This window comes from Malus sylvestris, chromosome 15, assembly GCF_916048215.2.
Source record: "Malus sylvestris chromosome 15, drMalSylv7.2, whole genome shotgun sequence".
NCBI lineage: Eukaryota > Viridiplantae > Streptophyta > Magnoliopsida > Rosales > Rosaceae > Malus > Malus sylvestris.
This window is the reverse complement of record NC_062274.1, coordinates 35,559,353-35,573,801: the sequence shown is the minus strand read 5'-3', so window position 1 is coordinate 35,573,801 and position 14,449 is coordinate 35,559,353. Positions and strand designations below refer to the sequence as shown.

At 36.7% G+C, this 14,449-nt stretch overlaps 2 protein-coding genes across 4 annotated transcripts; one reads left to right on the top strand and one right to left on the bottom strand.

Moving 5' to 3' along the window:
- The first annotated feature begins 3,943 nt into the window (after positions 1 to 3,943).
- On the top strand, positions 3,944 to 11,266 carry LOC126604487 (uncharacterized). 3 transcript variants are annotated; one of them, XM_050271762.1, is made up of 8 exons: positions 3,944 to 4,005; positions 7,607 to 7,707; positions 7,794 to 7,877; positions 7,967 to 8,064; positions 8,163 to 8,455; positions 9,128 to 9,362; positions 10,547 to 10,751; positions 10,833 to 11,266. In XM_050271762.1, exons 2-8 carry the CDS (start codon positions 7,615 to 7,617, stop codon positions 10,953 to 10,955), a joined length of 1,131 nt encoding a protein of 376 aa, XP_050127719.1. In that variant the 5' UTR covers positions 3,944 to 4,005; positions 7,607 to 7,614; the 3' UTR covers positions 10,956 to 11,266. The 3 variants fall into 3 exon arrangements, with proteins under 3 accessions (XP_050127719.1, XP_050127717.1, XP_050127720.1); XM_050271760.1 differs by lacking the exon at positions 3,944 to 4,005 and adding an exon at positions 7,113 to 7,256; XM_050271763.1 differs by lacking the exon at positions 3,944 to 4,005 and adding an exon at positions 7,140 to 7,256 and having other exon boundaries at positions 7,575 to 7,707.
- A 440-nt stretch (positions 11,267 to 11,706) lies between these two features.
- LOC126604488 (DNA-directed RNA polymerase II subunit 4) lies at positions 11,707 to 13,608 on the bottom strand. Its single transcript, XM_050271764.1, has 6 exons — positions 13,445 to 13,608; positions 13,213 to 13,321; positions 13,008 to 13,085; positions 12,422 to 12,455; positions 12,256 to 12,324; positions 11,707 to 12,023 (listed from the first exon to the last, which is right to left on the bottom strand). The coding sequence occupies exons 1-6, from the start codon at positions 13,491 to 13,493 to the stop codon at positions 11,946 to 11,948; spliced, it is 417 nt and encodes a 138-aa protein (XP_050127721.1). The 5' UTR covers positions 13,494 to 13,608; the 3' UTR covers positions 11,707 to 11,945.
- Between the last annotated feature and the right edge of the window lie 841 nt (positions 13,609 to 14,449).

Here is a 14,449-nt window from a genome sequence, read left to right as displayed (position 1 = left end):
CTTCCACCTCAAAAATCAGGGTTTTACTGAATTTTGCTCTGTTTTGTTCTCCTGTAGTTACTCTGATTTTTTTAAGCCCTGTAGTTTTAGTTTCACGAAATTCTTTGCGAGTCAATATGGTTCAAGTTCCTCCAGTTTACATCTGTCAAATTGGTTGATGGAAAACATGAACTTTTGTCACCATTAGACCAAGGCTGGCCGCAGGACAACCAATGTCTTAGAGCTAGCTACACACACACACACATATACATACATACATACATACATACATACATACATACATACATACATATATATATATATATATATATATATTACGTATATATATGCACACACACACAAACACACATATACATATATATATTATGTATATATATGAACACACACACACACATATATACATATATATATATATATATATATTATGTATATATATGATGTTAGACTGTTAGTTAATGTGTAATTTGTCTTGGAATGCAAATTTAAAAATTAAAAAAAAAAAAAAAAAAAAAAAAACATTGTTAACAGGTAACTTATTAGATTAGCGGTTTAAATTTGGATGATGTCACATCCCCGCCCGGGTCCACCATATCCCGGGCCCGCTCTACCACCGTAGCACGATATTGTTCGTTTTGGGCTTACCATTCTCTCACGGTTTTGTTTTTGGAAACTCATGAGCAACTTTCCAATGGGTCACCCATCCTAGGAGTGCTTTGGCCTCCTTCTCGCTTAACTTCGAAGTTCCTATGGAACCCGAAGTTAGTAAGCTCCCAAAAGGCCTCGTGCTAGGTAGGGATAAGAATATACATTTAAGGATCACTCCCCTGGGCGATGTAGGATGTCACAATCCACCCCCCTTAGGGGCCCAACGTCCTCGTCGGCACACTTCCGGCCAGGGATTGGCTCTGATACCATTTGTCACATCCCGCCCGGGTCCACCATATCCCGGGCCCGCTCTACTACCGTAGCACGATATTGTCCGCTTTGGGCTTACCATTCCTTCACAGTTTTGTTTTTGGGAACTCATGAGCAACTTCCTAGTGGGTTACCCATCCTGGGAGTGCTCTAGCCTCCTTCTCGTTTAACTTCGAAGTTCCTACGGAACTCGAAGCCAGTGAGCTCTCAAAAGGCCTCGTGCTAGGTAGGGATGAGAATATACATTTAAGGATCACTCTCCTGGGCGATGTGGGATATCATAGATGACCCATTAAATTAACGGGTCGGGTTGAATCTGATCCAGACCCAATATATCTAACCAAGTTTACAAGTCTATACTCAAGTGTTAGTACTAGAAAGAGAGAAAATTAATGTGGAAGACGATTGGAACCACTCTCATTAGAATAATGTAGCGTAGAATGGAGGATTATACCGCACCATTCAAATAGCAGGAAAATTAAATATGCAGTGCAGGATGAGCAATTATACCGCATCATCTAAAATGCAGTGCATGATAAGTGATTGTACCGTACCATCTAAAATTGTAGTAAATTAACATAAATAAACACTGGATTAGCAATTAGGAGCTACCCCAAATAAGAAAAAAAAAGTAAATATTAAATTGAGGACTAGGAGAAGGCATGATGGTAGTAATTCTTTATTGGGGGTGAGGGATCACAAAGCAAGTGAGGAAGAGAAGATAAACATTAAGATCCTTGAGGGAAGCATTTTTCGGCGAAGGAAATGAAAACTGGTTATGGTTAGAGAGTTATGCTGATAACATGTTACAAATAGGCAAAAGCGAGAGATAGATAACTTTTGCTAAAAATCGAAGTGGAATAGGAGTAATATATCACACTGTTTATTTTCGTAACTATATTAGACAATGGATGTAGGTAAAGAGTGGGGAGTGAGATTGATATTATTACCTTCACTTTTGATCTTGTTGCGTTGTATTGAGGATACAAACATACCTCAATATATAGAGGTTTTGATCCACCATAACTTTACATGCATAAAGAAAACTTTTCACCTCCCTAAGATTTTCTCACATAAAGCTTTCAATGGTTGTCACCAAAATTTATTTTGATTTGCTTCCTTGTACAATCATATATTTCACAACATTTTCAACAATTTTAATAAAAACATTGCTGTAAAATCGAAAAGATGATAGGAGATGGCGTTATATAATTAAGAGGTATTTGTTGATTTGTTCATGAACTTGTATGCAGCTGCCAATTTCTCCCATGAACTTTAATTTTAGCCGATTACCCCCTTAAACTTTTTAAATTAGCCAATTTCCTCTTAAACTTTTATTTTAGCCGATTATCCCTGAACTTTTTTAAATAGCCAATTCCCCCTTGGCATTAGATTTTAAAAACTTTCATTCAATTTTTCATCTCTTTTGCCCTCGTATAGTTGTCATGTGTTTGTTTCCGTGATTAAGATGAATGGAAAATTGGACGTAAAATTTTAAAATCTAACATAGGAAGAAATTGGCTATTTAAAAAAATTCAAGGAAGCAATTGGGTAAAATTAAAGTTCAAGAAGAAAATTGGTAGCTCTGTACAAATTTACGGCGCAAATCGACAAATATGCGTATAATTAATCAAAGGCCTAATCGGATAAATGGTCCCATGGTCATAAGGTATTCGGATGATAGCCCCTGTGGTAAAAAAATTCGGATTTAAACCCCTGTGGTCACCGTCTGTTAGGATTTAAACCCATGTGGTCTAAGTCTGTTAGGATTTATGCCTTTCTATCATTCCTCCATTAGGTTTAGGTTGGCCAAATTGGATAAATGGTCCATGTGGTCATAAGGAATTTGAAAGATAGCCCCTGTGGTAGAAAAAATTCGGATTTAAATAATTTTTAATTCATTTCTTTTTTTTTAAATAAATTTTTTAAAAATATGTAAATTAATTATTTAAATAAAAGATATATATATATATATATATATATATATATATATATATATATAAAGTGAGCATCCTAAAATGGTGAAACATTCAAAATACCATAAATTGTCCTTTAAGAATTTCATAAATTACAATTGAACCAAAAGAAGCTAAAGTATTTAACCATATTTTTATTTTGAATGAATTTAATATTTAAAATTATAGAAAAAAAAAAAAAACAAAACCTCCCACATTAGTGGGTGGTTTCACGTTTTTAATTCATTTCTTTTTTTTAAAATATTTTTTTTAAAACATATGTAAATTAATTATTTAAATAAAAGATATATAAAAATGTCAATTGCCACACGCGTATGCATGTGGCAAGAGACTAGTAAAGAATTAATTAATCGGTTGGATATTCGGGAGTCAAAAACTCGTTAATTTTATAAAGGCATTTTGAATTATTTGATTTATTAGATCTTGAATTATAATGAATTATGTGATTTATTAGTTCCACCTCATTCTGTCGCGTCTACTCAGAGAAACTTTGCTCCACCTGTAAGCTTAGCGGAGAAATGACAGAACCTCTAGTTTCGGGCATAAATCCTAACAAACTTATACCACATGGGTTTAAATCCGAATTTTTTTTTACCACAGGGACTATCTTCCGAATACCTTATGACCACATGGACTATTTATCCGATTTTGCCAACCTAAACCTAATGGAGGAATGACATAAGGACATAAATCCTAACAGACTGTGACCACAGGGGTTTAAATCCGAATTTTTTTTACCACAGGGACTATCTTCCGAATACCTTATGACCACATGGACCATTTATCCGATTTTGCCAACCTAAACCTAATGGAGGAATGACAAAAGGACATAAATCCTAACAGACTGTGACCATATGAGTTTAAATCCGAATTTTTTTTATCACAGGGACTATCATCTGAATACCTTATGACCACGAGGACCATTTATCCGATTAGGCCTTAATCAAACGAAAAGTTGGGGGTGTTGCTAAATAAAATTAGGGCGGGGTTGGGCGGGCCGTATCAGTCTAGGTAAATTATAGCCCATCCAGAGAGTCTGCAGTGCACCACAGGGCAGCCTCTTTCAGTCCTCATCAGGCATCAACCATTGTTGCCGCCGGTGTCCTCTGCTAATGTAACTACTTCTTCGTTTAATTCTTCTTTGTTTAATTCTTCAGTTATGCGAATCAGACTTTTTGCTCTTAAAAACAAAGGGTAGTGTGCCGAAACTATGACAAATTCTTTTTGCTCGGACAGCACTGAATAAACTCACAAAAATTCCAAGGATAAATGGAGTGAGCTCCCAAAAGGCCTCCTGCTAGGTAGGGATGAGAATATACATTTAAGGATCACTCCCCTGGGCGATGTGGAATGTCACAATCCACCCTCTTAGGGGCCCGACGTCCTCGTCGGCACACTTCCGGCCAGGGATTGGCTCTGATACCATTTGTCACATTCCGACCCGGGTCCACCATATCTCGGGCCCGCTCTACCACCATAGCACGATATTGTTCGCTTTGGGCTTACCATTCCCTCACGGTTTTGTTTTTGGGAACTCATGAGCAACTTCCAAGTGGGTCACCAATCCTATGAGTGCTCTAGGCTCCTTCTCGCTTAACTTTGAAGTTTCTACGGAACCCGAAGCCAGTGAGCTCCCAAAAGGCCTCGTGCTAGGTAGGGATGAGAATATACATTTAAGGATCACTCCCCTGGGCGATGTGGGATATCAAAGATGACCCATTAAATTAATGAGTCGGGTTGAACCCGATCCAGACCCAATATATCTAACCAAGTTTACAAGTCTATACTCAAGTGTTAGTACAAGAAAGAGAGAAAATTAATGTGGAAGACGATTGGAACCACTCTCATTAGAATAATGTAGTGTACAATGGAGGATTATACCGCACCATTCAAATAGCAGGAAAATTAAATATGCAGTGCAGGATGAGCAATTATACCGCATCATCTAAAATGCAGTGCATGATAAGTGATTGTACCGTACCATCTAAAATTGTAGTAAATTAACATAAATAAACACTGGATTAGCAATTAGGAGCTACCCCAAATAAGAAAAAAAAAGTAAATATTAAATTGAGGACTAGGAGAAGGCATGATGGTAGTAATTCTTTATTGTGGTGAGGGATCACAAAGCAAGTGAGGAAGAGAAGGAAGATAAACATTAAGATCCTTGAGGGAAGCATTTTTCGGCAAAGGAAATGAAAACTGGTTATGGTTAGAGAGTTATGCTGATAACATGTTACAAATAGGCAAAAGCGAGAGATAGATAACTTTTGCTAAAAATCGAAGTGGAATAGGAGTAATATATCACACTGTTTATTTTCGTAACTGTATTAGACAATGGATGTAGGTAAAGAGTGGGGAGTGAGATTGATATTATTACCTTCACTTTTGATCTTGTTGTGTTGTATTGAGGATACAAACATACCTCAATATATAGAGGTTTTGATCCACCATAACTTTACATGCATAAAGAAAACTTTTCACCTCCCTAAGATTTTCTCACATAAAGCTTTCAATGGTTGTCACCAAAATTTATTTTGGTTTGCTTCCTTGTACAATCATATATTTCACAACATTTTCAACAATTTTAATAAAAACATTGCTGTAAAATCGAAAAGATGATAGGAGATGACGTTATATAATTAAGAGGTATTTGTTGATTTGTTCGTGAACTTGTATGCATCTGCCAATTTCTCCCATGAACTTTAATTGTAGCCGATTACCCCCTTAAACTTTTTAAATTAGCCAATTTCCTCTTAAACTTTTATTTTAGCTGATTATCCCTGAACTTTTTTAAATAGCCAATTCCCCCTTGGCATTAGATTTTAAAAACTTTCATTCAATTTTTCATCTCTTTTGCCCTCATATAGTTGTCATGTGTTTGTTTCCGTGATTAAGATGAATGGAAAATTGAACGCAAATTTTTAAAATCTAACATAGGAAGAAATTGGCTATTTAAAAAAATTCAAGGAAGCAATTGGGTAAAATTAAAGTTCAAGAAGAAAATTGGTAGCTCTATACAAATTTACGGCGCAAATCGACAAATATGCGTATAATTAATCAAAGGCCTAATCGGATAAATGGTCCCCATGGTCATAAGGTATTCGGATGATAGCCCATGTGATAAAAAAATTCGGATTTAAACCCCTGTGGTCACAGTCTGTTAGGATTTAAACCCCTGTGGTCTAAGTCTGTTAGGATTTATGTCTTTCTATCATTCCTCCATTAGGTTTAGGTTGGCCAAATCGGATAAATGATCCCCGTGGTCATAAGGAATTTGAAAGATAGCCCATGTGGTAGAAAAAATTCGGATTTAAATAATTTTTAATTCATTTAATTTTTTTTTTTTTTTTAAAAAAATATGTAAATTAATTATTTAAATAAAAGATATATATCTATTATATCTATATATATAAAGTGAGCACCCTAAAATGGTGAAACATTCAAAATACCATAAATTGTCCTTTAAGAATTTCATAAATTACAATTGAACCAAAAGAAGCTAAATTATTTAACCATATTTTTATTTTGAATGATTTTAATATTTAAAATTATAGAAAAAAAAAAAAACCAAAACCTCCCACATTAGTGGGTGGTTTCATGTTTTTAATTCATTTCTTTTTTTTTAAAAAAAATATTTTTTTTAAAACATATGTAAATTAATTATTTAAATAAAAGATATATAAAAATGTCAATTGCCACACGCGTATGCATGTGGCAAGAGGCTAGTAAAAAATTAATTAATCGGTTGGATATTCGGAAGTTAAAAACTCGTTAATTTTATAAAGGCATTTTGAATTATTTGATTTATTAGATCTTGAATTTTAATGAATTATGTGATTTATTAGTTCCACCTCATTCTGTCGCGTCTACTAAGAGAAACTCTGCTCCACCTGTAAGCTTAGCGGAGAAACGACAGAACCTCTAGTTTCGGGCATAAATCCTAACAAACTTAGAGCACAGGGGTTTAAATCCGAATTTTTTTTACCACATGGACTATCTTCTGAATACCTTATGACCACAAGGACCATTTATCCGATTTTGCCAACCTAAACCTAATGGAGGAATGACAGAAGGACATAAATCCTAACAGACTGTGACCACAGGGGTTTAAATCCGAATTTTTTTTACCACATGGACTATCATCTGAATACCTTATGATCACGGGGACCATTTATCCGATTATGCCTTAATCAAACGAAAAGTTGGGGGTGTTGCTAAATAAAATTAGGGCGGGGGTTGGGCGGGCCGTATCAGTCTAGGTAAATTATAGCCCATCCAGAGAGTCTGCAGTGCACCGCAGCGCAGCCTCTTTCAGTCCTCATCAGGCATCAACCATTGTTGCCGCCGGTGTCCTCTGCTAATGTAACTACTTCTTCGTTTAATTCTTCTTTGTTTAATTCTTCAGTTATGCGAATCAGACTTTTTGCTCTTAAAAACAAAGGGTAGTGTGCCGAAACTCTGACAAATTCTTTTTGCTCGGACAGCACTGAATAAACTCACAAAAATTCCAAGGATAAATGGAGTGTTACGAAGCATATGACATTCTTTTGTTTGTGCTTTGCTTCTCAAACAAATTGTTTTAAGTTGCACTTGAGAGCCTCAAATCTATTGTTTTTTCGTTTATATTGATTTCGCTTATTTTGTTTATTTAGCTGTATGTGCTGGAATTTGTGTTTTCAGCTCTTTGTTTAATTTGTGACTATGGCTTGTAGCTCGGGTGATGGCTCAAGTCCTACTAGGCATGCCGGGACCCTGGGCTGATGATTTTCGTGAAACATCTGATCATTATACTACAAAGATTGGCGGATTACCTGTGAGCAACTGCTGCTCATCTTCTCATGTTTTCTTCCAGTATACGAGTGTTGAGTTTTTGAACCCCTTTTATTTTCTTTGTAACAGGACTGGCCTCTCCCTGAGGAATCCGTCACGCCTGATCTGCTTAAGTGCAGTGCATGTGGAAGTAGATTAAGTCTTGTTGCACAGGTTTTACTTTGGCAACTAATCATTTTACGTTTTAATGACATATCCTTCGAAAAGATACAGGCCGTGATTTTTAATTCTTTATTCTCCAGGTTTATGCCCCAATTTCCAGTAAAATCGTACAGATTGAAGAGCGTGTCATTTTTATTTTTGGGTGTCTAATGCCAAAATGTGGGAGCACTCCTCTTAGGTCATTTTAAAGCATCTGAGTTGATATTAACTGCAAAATATATTAGTGTTGGTGCAAGCGTTGTTGGTTTTTCTTATGATGTATCTTATATCATGCAGCTGGCGAGCGCTGCGTGTTCAAAAGCTACACAATGAGGAGGAACCAATTACCTCTTCTCTGGAAGTGGTCCCATCAACTTCATCAGTACCGGTTTCAAATGCCAGCTGGTGGGAGGATTTGGACGATGAAAATGATGAAGATATAAATCTAGAAGAGTTGGGTAAAGCATTTAATGATGCTGCGAGATTAGCTTCTACTGCCAAGAAACCTCATAGAAATGATCACAGTAAGACTTCTACAAAGCCATCTTCTTCAAGTCAGTTGGAAAAAGTGGCAGACGTTGACACACCTGGTATGGATGTCTTTTAGAAGAATAAATCTCAGCTTAGCTTCCCCTTACTTGGTTTCCAAGCTTTTATAATTGTATGTGTTTTTTGGCCACCATTTCATGAGCTTCGTCTCCTTTGTACATGTACTGTACTATGGCTGTTGCATTTTTCTCTGTGGCTAAAATATGCCACTTCGTTGTTGTTTTGTTCAGAGTCTTTTTGGTGGTTCAGTGTGAAAGGTACCATAAAAAAAACTGCACAAAGTGGATGGTTGGCTACAAATGTAATGATGTGGGAGAACGAAACTTGTCATTAAATAATTGTGAGATGAATAAGTTCTTTTCTTTTTAAGGGACGAAGTAACCAAAATTAGCTTGCCTATAAATTATTGTAGTTTCTATCCCACTTTGACTGCAACATAATGGTAAAAATCATTTCTTCATACATAAGGGTAAAAACCATTTGTTCATATAAACTTTTGCTTAATTTGAAAAACCAAGTTTATGTGTGTGTACAACATGATTCACTTATTTACATATTTATTGTTTGTTGTAAATTGGTATTTCTTTTTCTTAACTGATTCAAATTCTTCCATTCAATGACATTCTTTTTCAGTAAAATCTATGTGCTGGGTTGCCATTTCAGTGTTGTTTTAGGTTTTTCTGAGGTATAACTTGTTTAATGTGCTTGTGCAGTGGTGCCTTGTTTTTATGTATACACTCAAAAAGAGTCATCCTCAAAGGATCTTACTTCTTTATGTTCAAACTACTCATCACTTTCCATTGCAAAAGAAGGAAATGATAATGAGGATCACGGACAAGATGAAACGTGGGCTGAGGAAGCTTATGAATATGATAAAGCGTTGACAGCTGACAGGACATACCTGAAGTTCAAGAAACGGTTGGATGCACACCCAGAACAATGTTTCAGGTATTGAATTAATGAAACTTAAGATGTTCAAGTAGATGGAAATTAGGATGCAAGTAGTTAGTTGCACTTCATTTGCATTTGTAGCTTGTTATCAAAATTAGTTAAATTTGTGGAGACTCTTACAATGTGTTTGGTGGTCAATACCAATGCGAAGCTCACTATGATGCAGAAGCACATGAAAATCACTCGGGCTTATTTAACATAATATTGCAGAGCAACACACATATATCAACTCCACGAATTTATTTATTTAATTTTTGGGGGGAAGGGGGAAAATTAGGAAAGAGTGCTGCTTACTCCAACCCCTTGGGGAAAAATTGTTTAGTTTGAATAGCTATATATGACCATGCCACACGCCGTCACCCATGGCCATGTGAACATGCCACACTCCATCCCTGATGGTATTTCCATCTGTGGTGTTGCAACAATGTGAACCAATGTCTGGCTACACACTATGCTGAGATGGCTGTATGATATGAAGAGCCCACTCGTTCATATATTGGTAACGTTCCCTTGAAAATCCCATCTTCACATGCTTTGGTAACGTTCCCTTGAAAATCCCATCTTCACATGCTTAGTCGTGAATTTCTTCAAGGTCTATTTGTTGCTACTCATTACTAATCTCATATAGGTCTTGAAAGGCTATGGCTCTATGATATGGTCAATTGGTCATATGATCTTTTCCCGAAATAATTTCATGTAACTGCATATATCAGATGACCAATTTACCATAATTTTTTCATCTCTCTCTCTGATTTGAACCATAAGGATGAAGTGTCTTGTAGACGAAAGCATATGAGTTGTATCTATAATTTTCCCTTTTAAAAATCTTTTCTTTTAGGCCTCACCAATGAGGAGTTACTTACTAGCGTACCTGGACATAATTTTGTTTCAATTTCCATGTGATAATGTGTGATTTCAAAACCTTGCGACCACATGTGAGTAGAGCTTTTTCATTTTTCACTTCCCCTTTGGAAAGTAATACTTGTTAAGCTTATATTCGACCTTAAATTAGAAACCGAGTGTGAAGTTGATGGGAAGCTTGTCTGAGACTTTGGCATCTTTCATGTCTTTCGAAATTGGCCCAGCAATTATCACTGTTAGACTTGGAACCGAGGAATGATATCTATTTTTCAACTCCGCGTTTTTCTTTTGTCATTTCTTATGATATCTTGTGTACTCAGATATTCATATGGTGGAAAGCCACTCCTGGCTACATCGGCTGAAGGAGATCCGGGGAGATGTAGTCTATGTGGTGGATCAAGGAAGTACGAGATGCAACTAATGCCCCCATTATTATATTTTCTACAAGAAGCAGCTGATGATTGTCAGAGGCAGTCACTGGAGAACTGGAACTGGATGACACTTATGGTATACACTTGTTCCAAGGTGAGTCAAGTATTTGCTATTTGGTCTCTTATTACGTAGGTTCCCTTTAATTTTATGCAGAAACAATTTGATATTTTGCAGAGCTGCTGTCAACATGGTCAAGGAACGTCCAAGTATGGGAACTGGCTTGTGATAGAGGAAGCTGTTGTGGTACAAGTCGAGAAATCTTTTAATGGGCTAGCTGAACATGGTTATTTGTCATGAATCGGTGCAGTAGATGTAGCCTCTTCATGGCTATTATACATACATATACGGGAATATTAAAGGCGTTGTCTCTTGGTTATTGATGGTTGCTGATGAGTGGCGCTGACACGGAAGAGCTCTTGTTCTGGACCTTCTGGTAAAGCTTGAAGAATTTCAAATTTGTCCCCGCTTATGCTTAAGGAAGTCTCATTGGCCATTCGAAACAGGCTACCGAGACTGGTGAGATGTGATGTATACATGGTTGATATTTTAGTATGTGACAGTTTTTCTGCTGAGAGAATGCAAATACTTACTGGTAAAATCTTGCCACACGCACACGGTGTTTCAATTGCCTATAGGATTTGTGTACAAATGGAATATGATCCTATAGCGTATATACTTGGAGAGTCCTTGTGACAGGATTCGAGTTCGATGTTCTAAACACCCAACTCGGTTTCACTTGAAGCTAGGCCGTAAGATGGGTAGGCAGGTTGGCAAGGATAATTCGTCAATTTAAGTTGCGCGACTGACATGTGACACACTTAGAGGGTGGACTGACAAATTTTAATGGGTTTAAGGAAACTTTTTTGAAAAAATAAGTCGATGGAGTCAACTTTTGGTTAGACAACTTGGCTACGTCCGGGTTCTTTTGTTCTATATGATTGGACACAAGAACCTGACTAATTGGACCGATCAATTAACCGAATTTTAAAACTACATTGCATTCAAAGCACATTGGGATGGCATTAAGCCTTTGTGACAAAACTCAGAATACTTCAGAACAAATCACTCAAGGGCATCATCACCCACGAATACTAGTGTCATAATATTCATTCAACTACATCCATGTAAGATCCACACACAAGGTTTGAAGTTGGTGGCTGTCCAAAGACAGCTTGCTTGGCAGTCAAGTTCTGAATATTACAAAATATGCTACAAAAAGACGTTCGGAGTTGCATTGCCATAAATACAGCACCTTTCATAGTCATATGGAACAGAAGTAGCGACAGACTACTCAAATTTCTTGATTAGCGCCAGGTCATTCAACATTTTATCAATTGCATCATCGTCGTGAACCCGTCCTTTTGCCTGCATAAGAGAGGCTCCGTTAATAGATACTAATTAGAGTCAAGTAAACCCTAGGCATGACTTACAGACTTCAGAAGGAAATCAATGAGATTTCTTTTTCTGCACTTGAATTAAGTTTTGTTCATTGGAAATTAACTGACATTAAACTTGCTCGCTCCTACGAAGCATTATGTATATCCATACTGACAAATTCATAAACACCACTCGGAAAGGTTGGATGAGTGGGATATACCTTTATAGATGGCACCATAGCAATAGCTTCCTCAACAGTTTCAGGGCAGAGATTGCCAAGAACACAGAGCTGCACAACAGAAATGATTCCAGCATTAAGAAGATTTGTGTTAACAATGAAAAGAAAATTCTCTTTCTAGAGTTTATTATAGGTAATTGGAACTTACCTCGAACTCAGTCAGCTGATATCTACTAAGGATTCTGAATGTTGGTTAAGATTCACAAGTTTGAAGAAAAAATATCATGCTTTCATGTCAAAAGTAAATAACATAAACCACCATTCCTATGACAATTGCCAGCGTTGTCCCGATTAAGCATCTGAAAGATAACAGTACACATCTGGACTGGCGGCCCATAAGGGTTACAAATACTCTCATCAACAGATAACTCAGCCAAATTGCCCATCAGCTGATAAATGATTGAACTCCAAACTGCTATGGTTTTACTTTCTTTAACACGAGACGCACAATAACCAGATAACCAACACTTAATCTGCATCTTAACAAGAACCTAAGGCAGGAAACCTTGCAGCCATCCGGCTAATTTGGATTTATAGGGTTGATTAGAAAATTATGCAAACTCGAGTCTCTATCACCGACTCCCAGGAACGAATGAAAGGACATAAGTGCAATGTCCAAGATAGGATGAGATTCTACGGGTGCACATGTATAAATGTGGTAGACTTGTAGCAGCATAACCATGAACGAACAACAAAGAAGATAAAATTTCCATCTTTTACAATTTGAAGGATACTCTCGAACTTGTTTAACAGCGTCGGGATTTTTGTAACGGCTGAAGCGCTTCACATACTGCAGTGACTTCTCAAATACTCTGAGAAGGTAAGGCAAAAAGAAACAACAAATTAAGCAAAACAGACAACATTCTGATCGGAATCCTAATATTATGCTAGATTGAAGATTAAGGATTAAAGATTAAAGGGAGTGAAAGGGAAACTGACTGAGAAATTTGGTTCCTGGGATCATCAGACATCTGTTGAAGCTGCTCGAACTTGTGTTCCAGAATCAAAGAAACTTCGCAGTTCATTAAGCACTTTGCCTTCAAAAACTCTGCCCACCACAAAACCAAATCCCACCATTTCTCTAATTAATCTAATCTAACGCAATACATACATACATATATAGATATATATACATAGAGAGAGAGAACAAGAGAGAGCGGGAGAAAGCTACCGTCTCCGATTTTAAGCTCGGCGGCGTTTTCTTCCTCTTCCCCAGACATGTTTGCGGAGTATCTAGAGAGAAAACAGAGAGAGAGAGAGAGAGAGAGATTTCGACGGGGCTTAAGCAAAGCAAGGAGTTGGATTAAGAATTTATTGAAGAGGCAGAGGCGGCGTTGGCCTGGCCATCATATATAAAAAGTACTTTTCCTCATTTACCCTCAATTTTTCGCTCTGAATTTATTTTATTTTATTTATTTATAGAATTACATGATGCTGCCATTGAGAGCTTAATCTTTGATGTCCGAGAGCTTGCCAACCAATTGAGGGCCCTAGAAATGGCAATAGGGCGGCTCGTATAAAGTTGTTAGCCTCCCGGGCCTTAGGTAATTGCCCAATATCTTCACCTTTAAACTGAAAAGTAGGTCATTGATATTAAAATATTATTTTTTATAAAATAATAAAAGATAACTTTATTTTAATTTCTAATAATAATAAAAAATTAGTTGAAAATATTGAAATGTAGTATAAAGTGGTTCTTGCTTATTTATAGAAAAAAATTATAATTTTTACAATTTTTTAATAATTAGATTGTGGCTGATGTCAGTCTTGCGTCACATAGGCCAGATATTGGGCTAGTGGATTATTGCCTGACTGAGTCATCGAGCTCACCTGGAGCCCAATGCCCTAAATTGGGCTAGAGGGTTTTGGGGGTGGGGTAGTAGATTGGATCGCCTATCCCCAAGGGGATTGGATCCCGTTGGACGTGCTATAAAGGCATTGGTCTGGCCATCATATTGAACAAATAGTTTTCCTCATTTACACTCAATTTTCCGCTGTGAATTCTTTCTTCTTTTTATTTTAAGCTAATTACCCATCTAAATTTTTATTTCAATGCTCTTGCTAAGGATGTGATGCTTGATATTCGAATTAATTGAATAAAGTTATCGTTTGACAAAAATAAAAAACCTTATATCTTTTAGTTGTTTTTATGTAAGGATGACCAGAAATTAAAAAG

What these genes read in the sequence shown, in the direction of transcription:
- LOC126604487 (XM_050271762.1), top strand. Translation starts at nt 7,615, where the DNA reads ATGGCTCAAGTCCTACTAGGCATGCCGGGACCCTGGGCTGATGATTTT. An exon ending in CAAAGATTGGCGGATTACCT is followed by an intron (nt 7,708 to 7,793) that starts GTGAGCAACTGC and finishes TCTTTGTAACAG; the next exon opens with GACTGGCCTCTCCCTGAGGA. An exon ending in CACCCAGAACAATGTTTCAG is followed by an intron (nt 9,363 to 10,546) that starts GTATTGAATTAA and finishes TTGTGTACTCAG; the next exon opens with ATATTCATATGGTGGAAAGC.
- LOC126604488 (XM_050271764.1), bottom strand. Translation starts at nt 13,493, where the DNA reads ATGTCTGGGGAAGAGGAAGAAAACGCCGCCGAGCTTAAAATCGGAGAC. An exon ending in ATCAGCTGACTGAGTTCGAG is followed by an intron (nt 12,325 to 12,421) that starts GTAAGTTCCAAT and finishes TCTGTTGTGCAG; the next exon opens with CTCTGTGTTCTTGGCAATCT. An exon ending in CTATGGTGCCATCTATAAAG is followed by an intron (nt 12,024 to 12,255) that starts GTATATCCCACT and finishes TCTCTTATGCAG; the next exon opens with GCAAAAGGACGGGTTCACGA.